This window comes from Eurosta solidaginis, chromosome 3 (genome assembly GCF_040869045.1).
Source record: "Eurosta solidaginis isolate ZX-2024a chromosome 3, ASM4086904v1, whole genome shotgun sequence".
Lineage (NCBI taxonomy): Eukaryota > Metazoa > Arthropoda > Insecta > Diptera > Tephritidae > Eurosta > Eurosta solidaginis.
Genome location: NC_090321.1, coordinates 278,217,076 through 278,244,299, shown reverse-complemented (window position 1 = coordinate 278,244,299; position 27,224 = coordinate 278,217,076). Strand labels below are relative to the sequence as shown.

At 38.4% G+C, this 27,224-nt stretch overlaps 1 protein-coding gene across 9 annotated transcripts in view; it reads left to right on the top strand.

Moving 5' to 3' along the window:
• Wnt5 (Wnt oncogene analog 5) overlaps positions 1-27,224 on the top strand; it is a 638,708-nt gene that overhangs the window by 506,989 nt on the left and 104,495 nt on the right. For all 9 annotated transcript variants that reach the window (XM_067776631.1, XM_067776636.1, XM_067776637.1 and 6 more), the window contains one exon: positions 16,912-17,092. In XM_067776631.1, the coding sequence (XP_067632732.1) occupies positions 16,912-17,092 (181 nt within the window). The remainder of the gene's footprint in view (positions 1-16,911; positions 17,093-27,224) is intronic.

Sequence of the window (27,224 nt, the reverse complement as noted above, 5' to 3'; positions counted from 1 at the left end):
TCAGACCCATCCCGAAAATCATGAAGAAATCATCCTGGAATGGTCCCAAAATTACCCCGAAATAACTCTGACGGGATCCCGGACAGATCCCGAAAATCATCCAGAACTGAGCTCTGAAACGTCCCCAAATAATCCAGAAATAGTCCGGAAAAAGTCCCGAAAAAACTCCGTCGGGATTCCGGACAGATCCCGAAAATCACCCAGAAATTATGCCGGAGGGGTCCCAAAATGATTCCGAAATAGTCCCGAAAAAGTCCCGAAATGACCTTGAGGGGATCCCAGGCCGATACCGAAAACCATCCAGAATTGATCTCTAAAGGGTCCGCAATTTATCCCAGATAAAGTCGCGAAAAAACTACGAAGGGATCCCGAACAGATCCCGAAAATCATAGAGAAATTATCCCGGTCCCAAAATGATCCCGAAATAGTCCCGGAAAGGCGCGAAATAACCCTGACGGGATCCCGGACGGATCCCGAAAACCACCCAGAAATGATCTTTAAGGGCAACTGACCCCGAAATAGTCGTGAAAAAGTCCCGAAATTACCCCGACGGGATCCCGAAAACCATCCAGAAATTATCCCTGAAGGATCCCCAAATGATCCAAGAACAGTCTCGAAACTCCCTGACATTTTCCCGATAAAGTAAAAAAATAAACCCGACGGGATCTCGGACGGATCCCGAAAACGATCCAGAAATGATGCCGGAAGGGACCCCAAAAGTATACAGAAATTATGCTGGAAGGTGAAATGATCCCCTTAAAGAAAGCTGAAAAATGAAATGATCCTCTTATAGTTCCGAAATGATCCTGACGTGATTCCCGACGGATCCCGGAAACTATCCAGAAATGATGCCGGAAAGGTTCCCAAGTTATCCCCAAATAGTCCCGAAATTACCCTGACGGTATCCCAGACGGATCACGAAAACCATCCGGATATGATGGCGAAAGGGTCCCCAAATGATCCCGCATTAGTCGCGGGTTCCGAAATGACCCTGACGGGATCCCCGAAGGATCCCGGAAACTATCCAGAAATGATGCCGGAATGGACCCCAAATGGTCCCGAAATGACACCGACGGGATCCCGGACGGATACCGAAAACCATCCAGAAATGATGCCGGCAGGTACCCCAAATTATCCCGAAATAGTCCCGAAATGACCCTGACGGGATCGCGGACGGAATCCGAAAACCATCCAGAAATGATGCCGATAAGGTCCCCAAATGATCCTGTATTAGTCGAGAAAAAATTCCGAAATGATTCCGACGGGATCCCGGACGGATCCCGAAAACCATCTAGAATTGATACCGGAAGGTACCCCAAATGATGCCGAAATAGTCCCGAAATGACATCGACGGGATCCCGGACGGATCCCGAAAACCATCCAGAAATGATGCCGGAGGAGACCCCAAATGATCCCGCTAAAGACCCAAAATGACCCCGACAGGGTCCCGGACGGATCCCGTAAACCATCCAGAAATGATGCCGGAAGAGACCCCAAATGATCCCGCAAAAGTCCCAAAATGACCCCGACAGGATCCCGGACGGATCCCGTAAACCATCCAGAAATGATGTCGGAAGAGACCCCAAATGATCCCGCAAAAGTCCCTAAATGACCCCGACAGGATCCCGGACGGATCCCGAAAACCATCCAGAAATGATGCCGGGAGAGACCCCAAATGATCCCGCAAAAGTCCCAAAATGACCCCGACAGGATCCCGGACGGATCCCGTAAACCATCCAGAAATGATGCCTGAGGAGACCTCAAATGATCCCGCTAAAGTCCCAAAATGACCCCGACAGGGTCCCGGACGGATCCCGTAAACCATCCAGAAATGATGCCGGAAGAGACCCCAAATGATCCCGCAAAAGTCCCAAAATGACCCCGAGAGGATCCCGGACGGATCCCGTAAACCATCCAGAAATGATGCCGGAAGAGACCCCAAATGATCCCGCAAAAGTCCCAAAATGACCGAAAACCATCCAGAAATGATGCTGGAAGAGACCCCAAATGATCCCGCAAAAGTCCCAAAATGACCCCGACAGGATCCCGGACGGATCCCGTAAACCATCCAGAAATGATGCCGGAAGGGACCCCAAATGATCCCGCCAAAGTCCCAAAATGACGCCGACGGGATCCCGGACGGATCCCGTAAACCATCCAGAAATGATGCCGGAGGAGACCCCAAATGATCCCGCAAAAGTCTCAAAATGACCCCGAGAGGATCCCGGACGGATCCCGAAAACAATCCAGAAATGATGCTGGAAGAGACACCAAATGATCCCGCAAAAGTCCCAAAATGACCCCGACAGGATCCCGGACGGATCCCGTAAACCATCCAGAAATGATGCCGGAAGAGACCCCAAATGATCCCGCAAAAGTCCCAAAATGACCGCGACAGGATCCCGGACGGATCCCGTAAAGCATCCAGAAATGATGCCGGAAGAGACCCCAAATGATCCCGCAAAATCCCCAAAATGACCCCGACAGGATCCCGGACGGATCCCGTAAACCATCCAGAAATGATGCCGGAGGAAACCCCAAATGATCACGCTAAAGTCCCAAAATGACCCCGACAGGGTCCCGGACGGATCCCGTAAACCATCCAGAAATGATGCCGGAAGAGACCCCAAATGATCCCGCAAAAGTCCCAAAATGACCCCGACAGGATCCCGGACGGATCCCGTAAACCATCCAGAAATGATGTCGGAAGAGACCCCAAATGATCCCGCAAAAGTCCCTAAATGGCCCCGACAGGATCCCGGACGGATCCCGAAAACCATCCAGAAATGATGCCGGGAGAGACCCCAAATGATCCCGCAAAAGTCCCAAAATGACCCCGACAGGATCCCGGACGGATCCCGTAAAGTGATGCCGGAACGGTCCTCAAATGCTCACCTAATAGTCCCAAAATGACCCTGAGGGCATCCCGGACAAATCCCGAAATCCATCCAGAAATGATCTTGGGAAGGTCCCAAAATGATCCCGAAATAGTCTCGGAAAAGTCCAGAAATTACCCTGACGGGTTCCCGGACGAATCCTGAAAGCCATCCTTAAATGATCCCGAAGAAGCCCCGAAATGACCCTGACGGGATCCCGAAAGGATTCCAAGAACTATCCAGAAATGATGCCGGAAAGGTCCTCAAATGATCCCCTAATAGTTCCGAAATGACCGTGACGGGATCCCGAACGGATCCCGACAACTATCCAGAAATTATGCCGAAAGGGTCCGCAAATGATCCCGTATTAGTCGAGAAAAAGTCCCGAAATGACCCCGACGGGATCCCGGACGAATCCCAAAAACCATCCAGAAATGATGCCGGTAGGTATCCCAAATGATCCCGAAATAATCCCGAAATGACCTCGTCGGCATCCCGGACGGATACCGAAAATTATCCAGAAATGATGCCGGAAAGGTCCACAAATGATCCCCTAATAGTCCCGAAATTACCCTGATGGGATCCCGGATGGATCCCGAAAACCATCCAGAAATGATGCCGGAAGAGCCCCCAAATGATCCCGAAAAAGTCCCCAAATGACCCCGACGATATCCCGGACGGACCCCGAAAACCATCCAGAAATGATGCCGGAAGAGCCCCCAAATGATCCCGAAAAAGTCCCCAAATGACCCCAACGAGATCCCGCACGGATCCCGAAAACCATCCAGAAATGATGCCGGAAGAGCCCCAAATGATCCCGAAAAAGTCCCCAAATGACCCCGACATACTCCAGAAAAGGTTCCGAAATGGCTCCGAGGGAATCAACGACGGATCGCGAAAACCATACAGAAATGATTCCGGAAGGATCCCAAAATGATCCCGAAATAGTCCGGAAATGACCCAGATGGGATCCCGCACAGATCCAGAAATGATCCCGGAAGGGTCCAAAAACTATCCTGGAAAAGTAACAAAAAATCCCGAAATGGCTCCAACGGCAAACCATCAAGAAATTATGCCGGAAGGGTCCGCAAATGATCCCGAAATAAAACAGAAAAAGTCACGAAACGACCCCTAGAGGATCCCCAAATGATCCCGTATTAGCCCCAAAAAAGTCCCAAAATGACCCTGACGGGATCCCGAAAGGATTCCGAAAACAATACAGAAATGATGCCGGAAAGGTCCTCAAATGATCCCCTAATAGTCCCGAAATGACCGTGACGGGATCCCGACAACTATCCAGAAATGATGCCGAAAGGGTCCGCAAATGATCCCGTATTAGTCGAAAAAAAGTCCCGAAAGGACCACGACGGGATCCCGGACGAATCCCAAAAACCATCCAGAAATGATGCCGGTAGGTATCCCAAATGATCCCGAAATAGTCCCGAAATGACTTCGTCGGCATCCCGGACGGATCCCGAAAATTATCCAGAAATGATGCCGGAAAGGTTCCCAAATGATCCCCTAATAGTCCCGAAATTACCCTAATGGGATCCCGAAAACCATCCAGAAATGATGCCGAAAGGGTTCCCAAATGATCCCGTATTAGTCGCGAAAAAGTCCCGAAATGACCCCGACGGGATCCCGGACGGATCCCGAAAACTATCCAGAAATGATGCCGAAAGGGTTCCCAAATGATCCCGTATTAGTCGCGAAAAAGTCCCGAAATGACCCCGACGGGATCCCGGACGGATCCCGAAAACCATCCAGAAATGATGCCGGAAGAGCCCCCAAATGATCCCGAAAAAGTCCCCAAATGACCCCGACGAGATCCCGGACGGATCCCGAAAACCATCCAGAAATGATGCCGGAAGAGCCCCCAAATGATCCCGAAAAAGTCCCCAAATGACCCCGACGATATCCCGGACGGATCCCAAAAACCATCCAGAAATGATGCCGGAAGAGCCCTCAAATGATCCCGAAAAAGTCCCCATATGACCCCGACGAGATCCCGCACGGATCCCGAAAACCATCCAGAAATGATGGCGGAAGGGTCCCCAAATGATCGCGAAATAGTCCCGAAATGATTCCGGAATAGTCCCGAAAATGTTCCAAAATAACCCCGACGGGATCCCGGACGGATCCCGTAAACTATACAGAAATGATCCCGGAAGGGTCCCAAAATGATCCCGAAATAGTCCCGAAAAAGTCCCGAAATTACCCCGGCGTAATCCCGAACCGATCCCGAAAACCATCCAGAAATGATCCCGGAAGGGTCTCGATATGACCCTTACTGGATTACAAATAAGGTGAAGCTAATTATAAAACCATGTTAATAAGGCAGCAGGCGCATTGGAGCGAATAAAAAGTTAGATAGAAACATACAGGTAAAGCTAATAAAAGCGTGCTAATAAAAACAATTGATGGAGTGCGGATGGCGGGAGTAGAGGAGAGGACCACTGATCGTTCCTCCAAAATTGTCTAGATCTCGTTCTGTATGTACCAGATACCAAAAACTATTGATTTAGGAGAAAATTTAGATTGAGTTATAACAATTTATGGATTTTACACTAGAGGGGGAGATAAAGGGGGGCGGGCGGAGGGTGTCACTGCTTACTTTGTAAGCCCTCGACTTATTTGACCCCTTGAGTCTGTGATATTGGTGAAGGCCAGTATACGTAAAGTTATAATGTGTAAAAATTATGAAAAATAATTTCTCGAAGGGTCGTGGGACCCCCACCCCTCTTTCCATGTTCGAAAAAAATTTCGCTAGTAGACTACTGTCTGTGTCCCAAATTTCATCAAAATCCGTGTAGCCATTCTGGCGTGATTCAGTCGCAAAGACGAAAAATATAATAATTAAATTATAACTGTTCCTAGGGGGCGGGGACCACGCCCCTTTTGAAAAATATATAGCTAGTAGATCCTTCTAGACTATTGGCTATATGTGTGCAAAATTTCATCCAAATCGGCCCAGCCGTTCTTGCGTTATTGAGTCACAAAGACAAACGTCTGGACAAACATCCAAACATCCAAACATCCAAACATCCAAACATCCAAACATCCAAACATCCAAACATCCAAACATCTAAACATCCAAACATCCAAACATCTTAACATCCAAACTTTCCCATTTATAATATATATTAGATTTCCATGTTTCACCTCCTTTTTCATATTTGGTACAGAATTATGGCATTTTTTCTTTTTAGTAATTTTCGATATCGGAAAAGTGGGCGTGGTCATAGTGGCATTTCGGCCATATTTTAAACCAAGTTAAAGTAACTTCAGATAAGTACGTGAACTAAGTTTAGTTAAGATATATCGTTTTTTGCGCAAGTTATCATGTTAACGGCCGAGCAGAAGGACAGACGGTCGACTGTGTATAAAAACTGGGCGTGGCTTCAACCGATTTCGCCCATTTTCACAGAAAACAGTTATCGTCATAGAATTTATGCCCCTACCAAATTTCACAAGGATTGCTAAATTTTTGTTCGACTTAGGGCATTAAAAATATTCTAGACGAATTAAATGAAAAAGGGCGGAGTTAGCCCATTTTGAAATTTTATTTTATCTTTGTATTTCGTTGCACCATATCATTACTGGAGTCGAATGTTGACATAATTTACTTTTATAATGTAAAGATATTAAATTTTTTGTTAAGATTTGACTTAAAAAAATTTTTTTTTTTAAAAGTGGGCGTGCTCGTCATCTGTTTTCGCTAATTTTTATTTGGTACACATATTGTGATAGGAATAACGTGCCTACCAAATTTCATCATGATATCTTCAACGACTGCCAAATTACAGCTTGCAAAACTTTTAAATTACCTTCTTTCAAAAGTGGGCAGTGCCACGCCCGTTGTCCAAAATTTTTCTAATTTTCTATTTTCCGTCATAAGTTCAACGCACCTGCCAAGTTTCATCGCTTTATCCGTCTTTGGTAATGAATTATCGCACTTTTTCGGTTTTTGAAATATTTGATATCGAAAAAGTGGGCGTGGTTGTAGTCCGATTGCGTTTATTATAAATAGCGATCTGAGATGAGCGCCCAGGAACTCACGCACCAAATTTCATCAAGATACCTCAAAATTTACTCGAGTTATCGTGTTTACAGACGGACGGACAGACGGACGGACATGGCTAAATGAATTTCTTTGTTCACCCAGATCTTTTTGATATATAGAAGTCTATATCTATCTCGATTAGTTTATGCCGTTACGGAATACCGTTATGCGAACAAAGTTAATATACTCTGTGAGCTCTGCTCAGCTGAGTATAAAAATGGCCAAGGACCCCTTATCTGAACGATCGGCTGTATGGGATATATATTATATATAACTCCGATCGAATTGATTTCTACAGGAAATCTTCTATGATATATTAGAATATATATCACCTAGTTTCAGGTTTTTATATTGGAAATTAAGGGAGAAATTGCGAAAAACCTTTCTATCTGAACGATCGATTGTATGGGATATACATTATATATAGCTCCGATCAAAGTGATTTTTTCAGAAAATCTTCTATGATATATATAAATATATATCACAGAGTTTCACGTTTATACTTTCTAAATTGCGGCAGGAATGAACAAAACGTCTTATCTGAACGATCGGTTGTATGGGAGATATATGTTATAGTGGTCCGATCCTAACGGATCCGACAAATGTCTAATATAATACAAAAATACATCCTAGTGCCAAATTTCATTGAGATATCTCAAAATTTGAGGGACTAGTTTGCGTTCAAACAGACAGACGGACTAACGGACAGACGGACAGATGGACATGGCTATATCAACTCAGTTCGTCGCCCTGATCAATTCTATATACTTAATGGTGAGTCTATCTTCTATATTTCTCAACGTTACAAACATCGGACCAAAGTTAGTATACCATTTTGTGTTCATGATAGGTATAAAAAAATTACTTACAGTCATAGCAGGGCTAATAAGATTTTAATTGTTCAGACTATAGTGTGTATTTTTAAGTCAACTATATATCGCGCACCTACATACATAAATGAATAGGAGGTAAAGTCTGAAATTTTAAATTTTGAAGTTGTGCATGCCATCAGGTTCCCCAATTCAATAACTACCGATCTGTATACTCAATAAAGAGAGTTGATCGCTATTTTGATTTAGGTGTGCCATATGATATTTGCGCGAACCACATTTCAATGCATATATAAACAAGTAAGGAAGGTAAAGTTCGGGTGTAACCGAACATTACATACTCAGTTGAGAGCTATGGTGACAACATAAGGGAAAATAACCATGTAGGAAAATGAACCGAGGGAAACCCTGGAATGTGTTTGTATGACATGTGTATCAAATGAAAGGCATTAAAGATTATTTTATGAGGGAGTGGGCCATAGTTCTATAGGTGGACGCCATTTAGGGATATAGCCATAAAGGTGGATCAGGGTTGACTCTAGAATGCGTTTGTACGATATGGGTATCAAATAAAAGGTATTAATGAGTATTTTAAAAGGGCGTGGACCTAAGTTCTATAGATGGACACCTTTTCGAGATATCGCCGTAAAGATGGACCAGGGGTGACTCTAGAATGCGTTTGTACGATATGGGTATCAAATGAAAGGTGCTAATGAGCATTTTAAAAGGGAGTAATCCTTAGTTCCATAGGTGGACGCCGTTTCGAGATATCGCCATAAAGGTGGACCAGGGGTGACCCTAGAATTTGTTTGCACAATATGGGCATCAAACGAAAGGCGTTAATGAGTATTTTAAAAGCGAGTGGGCCTTAGTTCTATAGGTGGACGCCGTTTCGAGATATCGCCATAAAGGTGGGCCAGGACTGACTCTAGAATTCGTTTGTGCAATATGGGTATCAAACGAAAGGAGTTAATGAGTATTTTAAGAGGGAGTGGGCCTTAGTTCTATAGGTGGACGCATTTTCGAGGTATCGCAATAAAGGTGGACCAGGGGTGACTCTAGACTTTGTTTGTACGATATGGGTATCAAATGAAAGGTGTTAATGAGTATTTTGAGAGGGAGTGGGCCTTTCTGGACCAGGGGTGGCTCTAGACTTTGTTTGTACGATATGGGTATCAAATGAAAGGTGTTAATGAGTATTTTTAAAAGGGAGTGGGCCTTCGTTCTATAGGTGTTCGCCTTTTCGAAATATCGCCATAAAGGTGGACCAGGGGTGACTCTAGAATGAGTTTTGTACGATATGGGTATCAAATTAAAGGTATTAATGAGAGTTTTAAAAGGGAGTGGTGGTAGTTGTATATGTGAAGGCGTTTTCCAGATATCGACCACAATGTGGACCAGGGTGACCCAGAACATCATCTGTTGGATACCGCTAATTTATTTATATATGTAATACCTGCCAAGATTTTAAGGGTTTTTTATTTCGCCCTGCAGAACTTTTTCATTTTCTTCTACTTAATATGGTAGGTGTCACAACCATTTTATAAAGTTTTTTCTAAAGTTATATTTCGCGTCAATAAAACAATCCAATTACCTTACCATATTTCATCCCTTTTTTCGTATTTGGTATAGAATTATGGTATTTTTTTCATTTTTCGTAATTTTCGATATCGAAAAAGTGGGCGTGGTCATAGTCGGATTTCGTTCATTTTTCATACCAAGATAAAGTGAGTTCAGATAAGTACGTGAACTGAGTTTAGTAAAGATATATCGATTTTTGCTCAAGTTATCGTGTTAACGGCCATGCGGAAGGACAGACGGACGACTGTGTATAAAAACTGGGCGTGGCATCAACCGATTTAGCCCACAGAAAACAGTTAACGCCATAAAATCTATGCCCCTACCAAATTTCAAAAGGATTGGTTAATTTTTGTTCGACTTATGGCGTTAAAAGTATCCTAGACAAATTAAATGAAAAAGGGCGGAGCCACGTCCATTTTTAAATTTCTTTTATTTTTGTGTTTTGTTGCACATCATTACTGGAGTTGAATGTTGACATAATTTACTTATATACTGTAAAGATATTAAATTTTTTGTTAAAATTTTACTTAAAAAAATTTTTTTTTTAAAAGTGGGCGTGGTCCTTCTCCGATTTTGCAAATTTTTATTAAGCGTACATATAGTAATAAAAGTAACGTTCCTGCCAAATTTCATCATGATATCTTCAACGACTGCCAAATTACAGCTTGCAAAATTTTTAAATTACCTTCTTTTAAAAGTGGGCGGTGCCACGCCCATTGTCCAAAATTTTACTAATTTTTTATTTTGCGTCATAAGTTCAACTCATCTACCAAGTTTCGTCGCTTTATCGGTCTTTTATAATGAATTATCGCACTTTTCGGTTTTTCGAAATTTTCGGGAACCTACATACCAAATTTCATCAAGATACCTCAAAATTTACTCAAGCTATCGTGTTAACGGACGGACGGACGGACGGACGGACGGACATGGCTCAATCAAATCTTTTTTCGATCCTGATTATTTTGATATATGGAAGTCTATATCTATCTCGATTCCTTTATATATGTACAACCAACCGTTATCCAATCAAACTTAATGTACTCTGTGAGCTCTGCTCAACTGAGTATAAAAACTACTAAGCATCCGTAGCTCTCTAAAGAACTCGAACAGTTAAGGAAGTTGAAAAAGAAGCTCCATAAAAAGCACCACCGTTCTATTAAAGTCAATGATCTCAGGCGCAACCTACAGCAGCGAACACGAAAAAGAAGCGGTAAATTGTATCAAGTTTCGTGTATTAAATGCTTACTTTTTCGATTACTTAGGAAGAATTTGAAAATAACGGAAAGCTTTATGAAAATTTCAAATTTATTACGGGAGGTTCCATAAGAAAGTGAACCTTGGTGCGTGCATAATTTTTTTTTAACACAGCAGACATTGTAGATACAAATATTATTAAAACCTTCAATCAATCAAAAAATACTAAATTTAATCTTTAAATTCACTTTGTTTTGAAAAAGCTATCAAATTATTTGCGACTTGCCCCTCGAGTGATTGCTATTCGTAGTATCGAACAGTACCAGCTTTGTCACACTCGTGAGAAGAAAAATTAAAATAGTTAATCTAAAATTTTGTAAGTTGTTCAGTTTTGACTTCCTTGAAGTTGTTAAGGAATTATTCAGCAATTAAAATGTGGCAAGTGGACAGAAATAGTTGCTAGATGTGAGTGAGCATTTCTAGTATGCGTTATAGTCCTAATAGTGGTATGAAATATGGCGCACAATTATCCTGCCCATTACACTGGGGTATCCCTTATGTTCAATTCTAGCCTGATAGGTTTAACTCACCAATTGCTTAAAGGGCTATGGTCGTCCAAAAAGGCGCACCTGGGTTAACTGTTACCAATTGGGCACACCAAGGGAGTTTAAATCTGCTTCCATAGGTGGGTTCCGACAGAACTACTTTGTTAGGAGGAGCATTATCTTTCACATAGCATGGCTCAGCATAGCTGCTGTGCTTTAATCGGCTGAAGCATATACAGCTCGGTTTGTTGTCGCCAACGCGTAGAGATCCATACATTTTTCGAAGAACTTTTTTCTCAAACACATCCAGAGCCACTTCATCTGATGTTGTCATGGTCCAAGCTTCTGCACCATATAGCAGAAAGGCTGCGATAAGTTACTTTTAGAGCATGATTTAAGTTTGCCGAGAGACGACTTTAAAATTCAATTTCCAACCTTATCCAAATAAGAATTGATTAGCAAAAGTAATCGTTCGCTGGATTTTAAAGCTGATGTTGTTGCTTGCGTTAATGCTTGTCTCCAAATAACGAAAGTTTTTTTCTATTTCGAAATTGTGGCTACCAAAAGTGGGAAGTGTGACAGGCGCAAATGCGTTGAATCTTTGCTTGATGCCAACAGCTTTTTCGTTTTGTCCTCATTTACAATCGAACACATTTTTTCCCCTTTATTTCAGTTGGAAGGATGTAGAGCTTACGACTCTGTAGATCAGGTCGATGAGATCAATGTCATCGGAAATTCGTGTTAAATTTTCACATTTTTTCCGGAAGGATGTTTAATATTTTCTTACATAATAAAGACACAAAGCTCTATTTTGTATACGGGTTAAAGTCTGAATATTGTCGAAAATTATTTGGATTTCGGAGACCATATCTTGTACTTTGTTAGACCAAAATTGATTGGGCTAGAAAAGTGCGTAATAAAAATAATTCATAAAACTATAAATCAATAGTTCGAAATTAAAAATTTTTTTTTTTTAATTATTGGCTGAATTGTTTATGGTCGTTCCTTCTCATAAAAGCCGCTTTATTGCACCTCAACGTGTTATTTGCTGAAATGTTTTTTATTTAGGTTCGTTTAATTTCTTTATGCCATGAATGGTACCCGTATGAGAAAAAATTTATGCTCTTTTCATATGGAAGAAAATATTAAATACCCCTCCCCCCACCTTTCCAAATTTTGATGAATAAACTCAAAACAATTTTCGTCGACGAAAGAAACAGCAAACTTTGATTTCTATAAAACTTGTGCATGTTTTTGTAAAAAAAAAATCTTATTTGGATTTCCTTCCTTAACGAAGTAGCTATTGTAAAAGTTTGAAATCGATTGGATTAATGGCTTTCGATAAAATGTGCTCACCGCAAAATCACTTCTCAAAAAACGACATTTTGACGTATTTAAGCTCAAGTTTTCGGTTACAAGTTCAACTTTGGTTTTTCATTATAAAACCTAGTGATATTTCAGGAAAATATACCCAACGTATGTAAAATCGAAAAATGGAATATCTAACAAATTTTTCAGATTTTTTTAGCTCAAGAAGTGGATAGAAACTTGTCTAATGCATAATAAAACCTTTTTTTTACTATTTAGAATTGGCTTTGAAAGCTTCATTTTGGTCAGGGCAGCTTTTATATTTTTAACATTATTTTAAAATACAATAAGGGTCCCGCGATTTAGAGGTACTAAGACATTTTTTTTAATTCAGGAGAGTCTTTAGCTGTTCCATGTTCAATTTTTAAGCCGAATTTTAAAAGCACCAAATATCTGAATTTCGTTTTTATATTATAGTGAAGTGTGAAAAATTATTTGAAAAGTCCTTTTCCTTAAAATATAAGAATAAATATTTCATTTGGCAGCTGGCTCAAAACCATTCAGGTTCCGCATCCGATTCGACTATTGAAAATGCTTTTTTGCCTGGGCATTTGAACAGTGAGGAGACAATAAAAACATCAAACAAAAATGAATCCGAAATCGTAAAGTTTTCGTGGTGACACCGATGAAGGTTCCTCTTCAAAAAGTCTTCCAACAACACCACCAACTCTGTATCAAAGTCCGGATTATTTAAAACACTTCGACATCGGTACGTGAATAACTAGTTTTTGCGATCTGCTATACGACAAACTGCCAGCACACGAAAATACTTCAGATCACACTAAATGTTATATTCAATGGCGATCTTTACAAAAACGAATTCAAAAGGAGACCACAATTGTTACACTTATCAATGACCAGCTAATCACTGAAACTCAAAAGTGGAAAGAAATGTTATATAGAATTTTGGGCACTATTTTATTTTTGGGTGAAAGAGGCCTAGCTTTCAGAAGCGAAAGTATATATCTTGGTGAACAAAACAATGCAAATTTTTTGGGCATATTAAAACTCATAACCCATTATGATCCGATACTTAGAGATCATTTGGAGAATGTTAGGATTTCACAACGACAGCTCAAACGTTTACAAGTTCAATATCTTTCCCCAGAAATTTAGAACGAATTTATAGAAATTTGTGCAAAGCACGTGAGGGTAACTATATTAGATCAACGCAAGAAAGCCAAGAATTTTGCTAATATCGTTGATGCTACGCCCGATCCTGGTCACGTTGAACGGACTACGTTCATTTTGCGCTACCTCCATTTCAATTCGAAAGCAACAAATTTTACAATTCAAGAACGGTTTTTGGCTTTCGTGAATTGTAATTGGTCAGAAAATCGCTGATCTAATTTGCCATACTCTAGGTAAACAGGAAATCCCATTAAAAGATTGTCGTGCACAAGGGTACGATGACGGCGCCAATATGAAAGGAGCTTACAACGGAGCACAACGTCACATTCTCGACAAAAACTCGAATGCTGATTACTCGCCTTGTACAACCCACAATCTCAATTTATGTGGCGTTGATGCTGCAGAATGTTGTACGTCTGCAATTACTTTCTTCGGAGTTGTACAAAAATGTTTTGATATTTTCAACAGCAGTCCACAACGATGGGACATCCTCAAAAAAATTTACCGAGCTCTCTTACCAGTCTTTCAGATACTAGGTGATTGGCTAGAATTGAGGCAATTAGACCATTCGCAAGCCATGTTCCAGGATTAACACAAGCTCCAAACGCATTATTTAAGCTAAATTTGACTACACAAGCATACGGACCGGCATTCTCAAGTACATGAACAAGTCCGAATGTATCTTTCTATCCTCAATTTTGTTCAAAATACTGACTACAATTAATGAAAGAAATGTCGTACTCCAAGCTAGAGATGCCACCTTAGATGTTGAGGTCCGACATCTGGTTCCCCCCATAGATGCAGAAAACAAAAATTTGGAAACACATTTTTTCAGAAAACATTAGTCAGAACCCTTTTTTCAGAAAGCCAAAATTCAGAATCAAAAATCCGAAAAAAAAAATTCTGAAATCAATATTCAGAAGTCAAGTTTCAGAAGTCAAAATTAAGAAGTAAAATTTTGCGCAAAAGTTTGTATTTTTTTGATGCCTTATTACTTTCTGAATTTTGACTTCTGAATTTTTTTTACCCTGGAGCACAGCAATGTGGAAAGAAGGCGTTATATACAATCGAATTATGGAATATGTATAATATCACCATTGGGTGAAGTCCGTACAAGTAATTATATCTAAAGGTGGCACAACGTAATTCGAAGTGCATTTGGGACATACCCTAACATATTTAATTTCATAAGTGAAATAAAAAACGAACATGCAATAACAGAAACAAAACTGCAGCCATTTTCAGCTGGAGGCGAGCCATATCGGAAACGCAAGATAAAATATAAAGGCTTTGTTTTTTAATATTGCAAATTCATGTGAAAAAGATAAACGTGAAAGATTTAATTAATTACATCCTTGCTATTGCGCACAATATAAAATTTTAGATATTACTACTTTTTCTTTATACATAATTCCTTCCAAATAAATAAACGTTTCCGAATTTTGAGAAAAATTTTATGTTTTTTTTGTCGTCTGATTACTTTCTGAATTTTGACTTCTGAATTTTCACTTCTGAAATTTGACTTCCGAATTTTCACTTCTGAAATTTTACTTCAGCAATTTGACTTCTGCAATTTGACTTCTGAGTTTTTTTGTTGATATTTGAGTTACTTTATTGCGCGTATATAATAATACCGGATGAAGGTCGAATAATATTCGAATTATTTGGCCAGCTCGAAAGCTACAACGCCAACGCCTATGAGGAATTTGAACGAGACGTTTCTTTTTTTTTTTGGCAATTTGAAAACACGGATAAAACTACGGTTCGGGCGAGCGCAGTAGAATTTGTCGAAAATACAAGTCGCACGTTTCTTAAAGTTTAGAATGCGAAATAATTCACTTGAAACACATTTACGAAGCAAATTTTGATAAAGGTATGTCACCATTGGAATTACTAAATGCCATCTACATATGTTCAAAATCTGTATACAATTTTCCACAACATTTCTGTTGCTTTACGTATCTTTTGCACTATACCTGTCATTGTAGCTAGTGCAGAACGTTCCTTCAGCACCCTTTCAAGGATCAAAATCTTTCATAGATGGTGCTCATCTCAAGAGCGAGTTTCAGGACTTGCCACGCTTTGAGTTGAATCAGTTTTGGAAAGACAGTTAAATTTTGATATTATTATAAAGAATTTTGCAGCGAATAAAGCAAGAAAAGACACTCTTTGATATCAGAACCTTCTATATTGAATAATTAAAATTTATAATTATCATTATATTTATCAGAAATGTTCTAAAATGTTACCAAATACATAACTAGAAAATATTATTTGAAACAATATGTGGCTGTTAAAAGATAATTTTATTTCTACGTTACGATAAAATAGTATAAATAGTAAATATTTTGTGTTAATTTTAGTTTCAGCTCTTAGTTATTTTGTTTGATGTAATCCATCAATAATGATTCATGAATGAGACGTCATTATTTCAAATTAATCAAATGTATTAGAGGTTTTTTTATAGGGGGCCCGTAAATTGTTTAGTCCCGGGCTCGGATTTTCTCTCTACGGCTCTACAAATAACATTTTCCACAATCCAGTGGACTATTCTAAAATCCTGCCAACTTTTTCTAAAATACAACTTTAAACGAAATGAGCTGATCGCGGAACACGCTCTTTAGGGATAAGTGGAAAAAGTTTTTGGAGCCACGTTACTCATACGCCGTGGCATTCACAGATACACGCACACAATTTTCGGACGCAGAATTGTTTTTAATTTTTTTAATTCTGGCATCAGATTTGCGAAATTTTCTATTTTCTAAGTTTGTCGAATAACTAGACAACTTAAATAGTTTCGAAAATTTTACTACAAATTCACTGTGGCTGAACATTTTTCGTCAGGTGTAGTCAATTAGTCGATGAAACGTACTCGAATAGAAATTAATTTAAATACAACTATCACTAAACTATGTGGCGGCCACCGTGGTGAGATGGTAGCGTTCCCCGCCTACCACACCAAAGATCCTGTTCAAGCCGCGGGCGAAGCAATATCAAAATTTTGGAAATAAGCTTTTTAATTGGAAGAAAATTTTCCTATGCGGAGTCGCCCCTCGGCAGCTTCACAAATGAAAACTCATCTGCCTTGCAAATGCCGTTCGGAGTCAGCAAAAAACAAGTAGGGCACGTCCTGCCAATTTGTAAGAAAAATTAAAAGGAACACGACGCAAATTGGAAGAGAGAAACTGGGCCTAAAATCTCTTCGGAAGTTATTGCGCCTTACATTTATTTTTTTATTTATCATTAAACTATGACCTTTCTCATTCATTTATTTAAACATTATACAGTTAACACTATACAAGTATCTTAATTTACTATTTTAGGTTCACCGGAAATGGCTTTCATTCATGCGCTCTCTGCTGCTATGGTAACGAGCTTTATAGCGCGCGCTTGTCGGGATGGGCAACTGGCATCGTGCGGATGTTCTCGGGGTTCACGTCCAAAACAACTGCATGACGATTGGACATGGGGTGGATGTGGCGATAATTTAGAATATGCCTATAAGTAAGTACACTACATTAAATTTGTTTATTTTAACCAAATGCCATGCACCGTTTCGTGATCTTTTAGCAACTTTAACCGTGACGAGCTTGCACCTCTAATTTTATTTTTGAACTCGAATGATGAATGGTTTCCAAACTTCTTCTGGTAGCTCACAAAAGCGAATAGTCGAAATTTTTAATGTATTTTTCTGTCACTCGATACACCAGAAAATTTTTCCAACAAAAGTTTTTTTTCTTTCATTGGTACATACCACTTCTGTTACTTGCATTTGGCGATATTAACATTTTTTTTTTTTTTTTTTTCAAAAAATATACAAAGGTGTAACTAAATAAAATTATTAAATCATCATTTAGACACTAATAACCCTAGCCTGTAAACTGTGGGGGCATTGGTATCGCTTTCTTTTGTACAATATTGGTCTTGTATTTTGACGCTCCGGTAAAGTTTCGTCAGTTTTTTCAGTTTCAGGAGTTCAAGACAAAATAAAGTAGTATTATATACATAGATGTAAGGAAGGAGGTCTAGGCAATACTTTTTGATATAAAATATTGTAACGAATTTAGTGAACTTTCGCTTATTTGCAACGTTCTGTATTACAAAATGGTCCTTATTAGACCGCTTTGAAAGTACTTCACAATTAAACTTCACTTCGCAACTGAATTGCTCATGCCTCAGCTTGTGCTGCTTTTATACTCTTCGGTTTCGTCGTTTACATACTTCTAGGCGTTTCTTCTTCTAGAATTTACTACTTAGTTACCAGCTATAAAATAACCAGCTATAAACTACAGATGCACATTTATAGCTTCTCGCATAGCAATATGCACATGTTTATGTGAATGATACTTCCACCGATGATTGCATACTTCTGTGAGTATCTCAGTTATATGCATGTGTTTGTGCGTATCTCTCCGCTGCTTCTCCGCTGCTTGTTTGTGCATATGTGTAGACATAATGATTGATTTGTTTATGCACATACCAATGACTGCTTAATATCGGCTTAGAGATGATAGTATCCCTTAGTGTTGCTAATATTCGTCACAATATTATAGTAAGTTATATCTATTTAATTGATATAATTTTCAAAAAATCTTAAAATTGTATAAGCAGGAGATTGAAGTACTTTCAGAATTCGCCAGTTTCGTATATTTTGCTCCAAAAACAAATATTTAGAAACAAAAAATCAAAATTGATCTATCTTAAAATCATCCATGCTATTTTAATTCTCAACACCTTTCGTTTAGAGAAAAAAATCATCAGAATGGACGACAAATGGACTGCAGTGCGTTTTAAGCCCCACATATGTATAAATATTGAACTACTGTGAGGCAAAGCCAAAAGCAAACCCGATATATGTATCCCCATTTCTTCCACATAAAATCAGAGTTTAAATACAAATACATCGAACTAATGTTCAGAACATTTAAAGACACTTGAGATATCTATAATTTAGCTGACATTTTTTTAATTTTTGATAGATACATTTGTACTTAGGACCGTTTTGCAAACATATCAAAACCTTGAAGATGTGCTAGCAGTTCTGATTAAATATCTTGTCACCTGTACAGACCACTACTTGTTTTTTTTTTGTTCCGGTAATGTCATCGATGCTTTAGAGAAATCGATATCTTCTTATTGGAGTAAAACGTTTAGTGAATGAGCAAGCGACAATACCTTAGATAGAGAGCAATGAACTCGAATTTGTGTACAGCTAAAATAGGCTGCAGTTACACGTTTCATACATGACTCAATTAAGAACTTGTCGAAAGGCAATTCAACAAACGGTTTTGATAAACAAATATTTTGAAATAATCTTATTATTTTTCATATGCGAAAGTTATAAATTACAAAATACAAAGCTCTTCACGGGAAACCTCTTGTTCTATGAAAACTACCATTTGTCCTCACGATTTTTTCTTCTTAGGAATCTTTCTTCTTCTCGTCTTTCGCGTTGCTGCGCCCGTAAGCAGTGTACTTATGAAGCGATGCGATATTTCCCATCATATTATTTGCTTTTCTGGTCTAACTGTCTAGCTGCTGTGGTTCCATCAGCAATATAAGGAGATCCCGACAAAACATAATCCAGTCAGGCCAAGATACAGGCCTAACCAAATTACGGAACGAAAAAATTTAAGAAACCTTCTGCAAACCTCCAAAAAAATTAAAGCGGTTCGGTTCAGTGATTTGGTTTGATTCGAACCAGCTGGCGGTCCTTATACAGAAAGATGAAAACTAAAGCAACTTTGTTAACTTATGCTCATATTTAATTGAGATTTTTGTCGGGATTTTGTCGATTTCGATTCGAACCTTGAGGGATTTTGTATTGTTAGGATTATGAAAGGTCAGAGCTTGGGCGTGGATGGGTTTTTATTTAGGCGTTATGTATGTATATCCAGAATATGTTATACACGCTTTTAAGAGTGAACATATCCGTAAAGAGGAAGTTTATTAAAAACAATTCAGTGAAAATAGGACAACTTTTCGAAACCTTTTACGGAAGTTATATTTTGGAGTCATATTTTTATCGAGTTTTGTTTTTGTTAATTCTGTTTAAAGAATAAGTTTATAACTTTTTCTCTTATTTGTTTTATAAAAAAGTCCATTTTTTATTGAAGGGGCCGGAAAATATTCTTGTATATGTACATAGCTAAATTTTTTCCTAAGATGTTCGGTTATAATTTAGAGTCAAATTTTTACGGATTTGTTTTTTTTTTGTTTTTCTTCTATTTCGTTTAACGAATATGTTTATATGTTTTTCCTTTATTTGCTTAAGAAAAACATTTTTTTTTATTGTCGGCCGAAGGAAATATGCTTCCTTCTTCCTCCAAGGGTTATTGATTGGTATGTCTTTGTATTAAAGAGAAAACATTGTTATTGTTGTGTGCTGGCTTATTATTACATTTCAAACCCTAATTTATTATTCAAATAAATATAAAATGCGCAGTTAACTGACTACACTTATTTGTAAAGTTGAGTAAATTTGTTACACTTGGGACCAAAAGTAAAAAATAAAATAAAAATGGATTGGCAGCAGACAAAGGAAAGATTGTAAGGACTTTACACCATAAAAATATAATGAACCCAAAATAATATTATGTTAAAAAAGGCACTTGCAAATAACAACGTTTATGCTATGCTAGAACAACAAACCAAAAGCTTCTTTACATTTGCTTATTAAGATTCCTATACCACGCCCTCACACCATATTACATTGCAGATTATTTATTTGTCTGTGGCAACTGTGTCGATGCTCCGCTGGTGTTGGCAGTGCTTTATCTTCGATTGTTTTTTCGTCGTTATTTGATTAGTCACAAATGCAGATTTTTACTTATATGTATGCACGTGTATTGATATATTTTTTACACGCTACTCTCCATAACTGCAAATGTCGTTTGGGGAATTCAACAAAGCGAGCGTATTTTTAACCTTTCTTGCCGCCTCATCACAACTCGCTCGTTTCACTTTCGAATCTGCCCAATTTGATCGGCGTGAAAGTGCCAGTATGCACATATACATATCCATATTTTTGTACCTTGCAGCCAATGTGTGTAATAATTTATTGTTTTTCCCGAGTTTGCATATTTTAGCATACTGCCATTGCGCACACATTCATATAAACATTCACACGTGCAACCACACATACGCACATTTGTGGCATCGCAGTGAGTCTTTGTGCCGCTTGTGGCCGTTTTTAATCCACAAATTTGACGCTTTTCCACTGGGGTGCATAAATTATCACGGTATATTGCTCATCTGCTGCAATTCAATAGTGTTCACCATCGCACTGTTATTGAGCGAGCGCGTTTTTCTCACACCACACCACTTAGTCGTAAATATTATATAATATTTGACGCAGATTTCTGTGGTTATTTATTTTATGATATTTTTTTTTTCGTTTTCCCTGCGCAGTTATTATATTCGACCTCAACCACACTCGCAATATGCTTGTACGTACTTTATTCACCCCTTTTTGCTTTATGCGCCTAAAAGCAGACTTTTATTTACGTAGTGCATTAACTCCTCCACGACGAAGAGTCATAGTTTGTTGCTGCGTCGTGATAATACTTGCAATGCCAGTTTATCCGCCAAATTATATCAATCATGTGTGCATGGCGTTCATTTGTTGTTTTTTTTTTTTTGTTGTACGTATGTTATTGTTACAACAACAATGCGCAAAACATTTTGCATTTATACACTGGATTCAGTCGCGTTGATTTTTATACTCAGTTGAGCAGAGCTCACAGAGTATATTAAGTTTGATTGGATAACGGTTGGTTGTACATATATAAAGTAATCGAGATAGATATAGACTTCCATATATCAAAATAATCAGGATCGAAAAAAAATTTGATTGAGCCATGTCCGTCCGTCCGTCCGTCCGTTAACACGATAACTTGAGTAAATTTTGAGGTATCTTGATGAAATTTGGTATGTAGGTTCCTGAGCACTCATCTCAGATCGCTATTTAAAATGAACGATATCGGACTATAACCACGCCCACTTTTTCGATATCGAAAATTTCGAAAAACCGAAAAAGTGCGATAATTCATTACAAAAGACCGATAAAGCGACGAAACTTGGTAGATGAGTTGAACTTATGACGCAAAATAGAAAATTAGTAAAATTTTGGACAATGGGCGTGGCACCGCCCACTTTTAAAAGAAGTTAATTTAAAAGTTTTGCAAGCTGTAATTTGGCAGTCGTTGAAGATATCATGATGAAATTTGGCAGGAACGTTACTCTTATTACTATATGTACGCTTAATAAAAATTAGCAAAATCGGAGAAGGACCACGCCCACTTTTAAAAAAAAATTTTTTTAAAAGTAAAATTTTAACAAAAAATTTAATATCTTTACAGTATATAAGTAAATTATGTCAAGATTCAACTCCAGTAATGATGTGGTGCAACAAAATACAAAAATAAAAGAAAATTAAAAAATGGGCGTGGCTCCGCCCTTTTTCATTTAATTTGTCTAGGATACTTTTAACGCCATAAGTCGAACAAAAATTAACCAATCCTTTTCAAATTTGGTAGGGGCATAGATTTTATGGCGTTAACTGTTTTCTGTGAAAATTGGCGAAATCGGTTGATGCCACGCCCAGTTTTTATACACAGTCGTCCGTCTGTCCTTCCGCATGGCCGTTAACACGATAACTTGAGCAAAAATCGATATATCTTTACTAAACTCAGTTCACGTACTTATCTGAACTCACTTTATCTTGGTATGAAAAATGAACGAAATCCGACTATAACCACGCCCACTTTTTCCATATCGAAAATTACGAAAAATTAAAAAAATGCCATAATTCTATACCAAATACGAAAAAAGGGATGAAATATGGTAAGGTAAATGGATTGTTTTATTGACGCGAAATATAACTTTAGAAAAAACTTTATAAAATGATTGTGACACCTACCATATTAAGTAGAAGAAAATGAAAAAGTTCTGCAGGGCGAAATAAAAAACCCTTAAAATCTTGGCAGGTATTACATATATAAATAAATTAGCGGTATCCAACAGATGATGTTCTGGGTCACCCTGGTCCACATTTTGGTCGATATCTGGAAAACGCCTTCACATATACAACTACCACCACTCCCTTTTAAAACTCTCATTAATACCTTTAATTTGATACCCATATCGTACAAACTCATTCTAGAGTCACCCCTGGTCCACCTTTACGGCGATATTTCGAAAAGCCGAACACCTATAGAACGAAGGCCCACTCCCTTTTAAAAATACTCATCAACACCTTTCATTTGATACCCATATCGTACAAACAAAGTCTAGAGTCACCCCTGGTCCAGAAAGGCCCACTCCCTCTTAAAATACTCATTAACTCCTTTCGTTTGATACCCATATTGCACAAACGAATTCTAGGGTCACCCCTGGTCCACCTTTATGGCGATATCTCGAAACGGCGTCCACCTATGGAACTAAGGATTACTCCCTTTTAAAATACTCATTAACACCTTTCATTTGATACCCATATCGTACAAACGCATTCTAGAGTCACACCTGGTCCATCTTTATGGCGATATCTCGAAAAGGCGTCCAGCTATAGAACTAAGGCCCACTCCCTCTTAAAATACTCATTAACTCCTTTCGTTTGATACCCATATTGCACAAACGAATTCTAGAGTCACCCCTGGTCCACCTTTATGGCGATATCTCGAAAAGGGGTCCACCTATAGAACTAAGCCCCACGCCCTTTTAAAATAATCATTAACACCTTTCATTTGATACCCATATCATACAAACAAATTCTAAAGTCACCCCTGGTCCACCTTTATGGCGATATCTCGAAAAGGCGAACACCTATAAAACGAAGGCCCACTCCCTTTTAAAAATACTCATTAACACCTTTCATTTGATACCCATATCGTACAAACAAAGTCTAGAGTCACCCCTGGTCCACCTTTATTGCGATACCTCGAAAATGCGTCCACCTATAGAACTAAGGCCCACTCCCTCTTAAAATACTCATTAACTCCTTTCGTTTGATACCCATATTGCACAAGCGAATTCTAGAGTCACCCCTGGCCCACCTTTATGGCGATATCTCGAAACGGCGTCCACCTATAGAACTAAGGCCCACTCCCTTTTAAAATACTCATTAACACCTTTCGTTTGATGCCCATATTGTGCAAACAAATTCTAGGGTCACCCCTGGTCCACCTTTACGGCGATATCTCGAAACGGCGTCCACCTATGGAACTAAGGATTACTCTCTTTTAAAATGCTCATTAACACCTTTCATTTGATACCCATATCGTACAAACGCATTCTAGAGTCAACCCTGATCCACCTTTATGGCTATATCCCTAAATGGCGTCCACCTATAGAACTATGGCCCACTCCCTCATAAAATACTCTTTAATGCCTTTCATTTGATACACATGTCATACAAACACATTCCAGGGTTTCCCTCGGTTCATTTTCCTACATGGTTATTTTCCCTTATGTTGTCACCATAGCTCTCAACTGAGTATGTAATGTTCGGTTACACCCGAACTTAACCTTCCTTACTTGTTTTTGTCTGTTTTTGTTATTGTACTTTTGTTTTTAGCGAACCATCCGTTTCTGTTTAATGTACGAACCATACATGTTTCAAATTGATTTGCTTCTGTTGTAGATAAATGCCATTATTTGTGCCGTAATGATAGGCAATTTGTTGCAATTTTTACTTTTTTGGTGAAAAATTCCATTTACTCGTGAAAGAAACAAAAAACAAATTTTTCCAGGTGAGTGCTTTTGAAATGGTCATTTATTTTCGATTTTGAAGCTATAATGACTTGTGGCCGATAAAGTGTGGGGGTTAAATACACATTAAAAAAATTTGCAAGTTATACGAAAGGCCGACGATAAAAATTGTATTTATTTAATGAGTGAATAATCCGTAAAAGTGAGGTAAAAAAACGAAACTGCAGTAAATGCTGGACTTATCATGTTTTCCCCTAAAACATTGACTTATCGTTTTTTTCCATAAGAAGAAGACATAGCACATCATTCGATTCATCATTCTAATAAAAATTATTGTATTCAAGAGGGATATGAGGAGTACAGAGTTGTTTATTTACTGAACGACCCTCGTAATTTTCAATCAAAATTTATTTGCAAATAAAGAGAATACGATATATTGGCAAAAGAAGTCAACATATTTTGGTGTTCAAATGTCTATAAAATACATATCAAGTTAAGTGATACAGCAATAAAGAAAAAGGAACTCAATACTTGGTATAAGTTTGCAAATAATACATAATACTCTTTATGCACTTTGTTTTATAAATAATACGAAAATATAAAGGAAAAATGTGAACAACAAAAATGAGGCACAAAAGTATTTTTTGATTTTGCACAAATCAGCTTTCTGAAATCCGCGTCCACTTGACAACAAAACAACCCTAAATGTGACTTATGTACATACATTCAACCATATATATGTATGTACGTACATTCATATGTGTTTATAAGGTACTTGTATACCACAAAAGCAACACCACTCATACGAAATAAATATCATAATATTTTTGTGGGACCTCCGAGCTAACCAACCGTTTGTAAGGAGAGTAAGTTTACTTGCTCGGCGCCCACAGTGCACGACCCAGAAGTATCCCCATGCTTAGAAATGTTTGAACTCACATAAAATGACGACGTCACACAAACAAATATTTATGCATATATGAAGTTATACTTAGCTATAGACTAGGGATGTTGCCAATACCCGTATTCGATTTCTCAAGAGCGAAGATTTACCTTTCGCATAAGTAAATTGTGCCTTCAAAACTTACAGCATACCTCTTGTGAGTGGTGATGCTCCAGCGAGATTCTGAGAGAGAAAGTGGAAAGTAATTGTATAAAAATTTTGCTTGTAGGCACTTATTGTGTTATATGAAAATCCTTTGTTACCGATGCATCTGAGAGAACCAAATTAAAAATTAACAATTGAGATATTGTTCATAAAAGAAAGCCATATATAAATATGCATGTACGGATTTTTTAATTAGTTTTAAAAAAGTTTTTGAAAAATGGACTGCATATTCGATTTGTTATACCATACATTATAACTTTGGTTGAAAAACGGTTAGTTGTACAGGTATAAAGAATTCGAGATATATATAGTGTCTATATATCAAAATCATCAGTATCCAAAAAAAATTTTTGATCAAGCCATGTCCGTCCGTCTGTCCATGTGTCCATCCGTTAACACGATAACTTGATTAAATATTGAAATATCTTCTCCAAATTCGGCATACGGGCTTATCTGGACCCAGAATAGGTTGGTAATGAGAATAAGCAAAATCGTTCGATAACAACGCCCACTTTGTCAATCAAAAGCCGTTGAAGATATTACATTGAAATTTGGCAGAGATACTATCCATGCCAAATTATATAGACTGAGTGAAGATAATCAAAATCGGGTAAAGACCACGCCTACTTACCCTAAAGGCCTAAGCTTAACAAAGCTTGCAATAACTCTGTGGTATTTAACTACATTTGACTGATATTCTACCTAAGTAGTGGTATAGTTGAGTTAAGAACAAAACTTAAAAAAGTTTTGAAAATGGGCATGAACTGCCCCTTTTTTGTTACTCTTTCCAAAATAATACCATAGGTCGAACAAAAATCTACCAATATGTAAGAAATTTGTGGGATCCTTTGTATCCTTTTAACTTCTTTTGAACGAAAATGAGTTCGGAATAGAACCAACATGTATTATAGCGCAGCCTTATAACACGTTTAACCACACAAGGCAAACCACAATAGCGTTACTTGTTTTAGTATTGCATTTATTCACGTTGTACTTGAGAAACTTTTAAATATAAATTTTAAATTCAGTAAGTCGGAGAATAATATAAAGCAGGAAAACTTAAGAGAAAGCTACCTAATGCAGGTTTCGAAGATGTTTAATTGCCATTAGAGGCAGGCAATGTTGGTACCACTACCAAAAAATGGTTTTATAGTGTTTCCAAATAAACCATATTTTCGATTATACTGTGTGATGTAGAATCAACAACTGAGCAATCTCTTGATGGTCTAAACCTGTTGGAATCGCTAGTTTCTTAAGACCTCCGTTAGAACATTTCGATAACAATTATTTGAAATATCGCTCCCATTAGGCAGGGACAAGTATTGCTGCATTAACAACAACAACGGCAATAAAAAAAAGAAGCCTACGTTCTATCGCGCGACCATAACATCTTGTGAATAGCAATGCCATTTGAGTTGTAAAGGGTGGAGGTGCAGATTTAGTTAATCAACTTTAAAACGGAATGGGCAATACTACACATTTTGCCCATTATAGGGTAAACTTTTCAGTTTTGTATAAAATAGCAATGCTGCCCGGATATTAGATACCCGAGCCCAAAGAGCGCACTGGGCACTATTTTGCTGCACTTTTCACTTCCTCCTATCCAATTGCTGCTGTTTTTAGTAGAGCTTTTCCGTTGAAAACCTTGGTTCGGTCAATGGACCTGCTGAAGCACCGAAAGTATACGGGTACAACAGCCCATAATTTACAACCAAATGTATGAATGAGCTTGGCATTCGCATAGGTAATGCTTGACTGTTTCTCAGCTCCCCTGATAGAAGCTGATAGGCCCCCTCTGTACACAAAACTTCCGCATGGAAA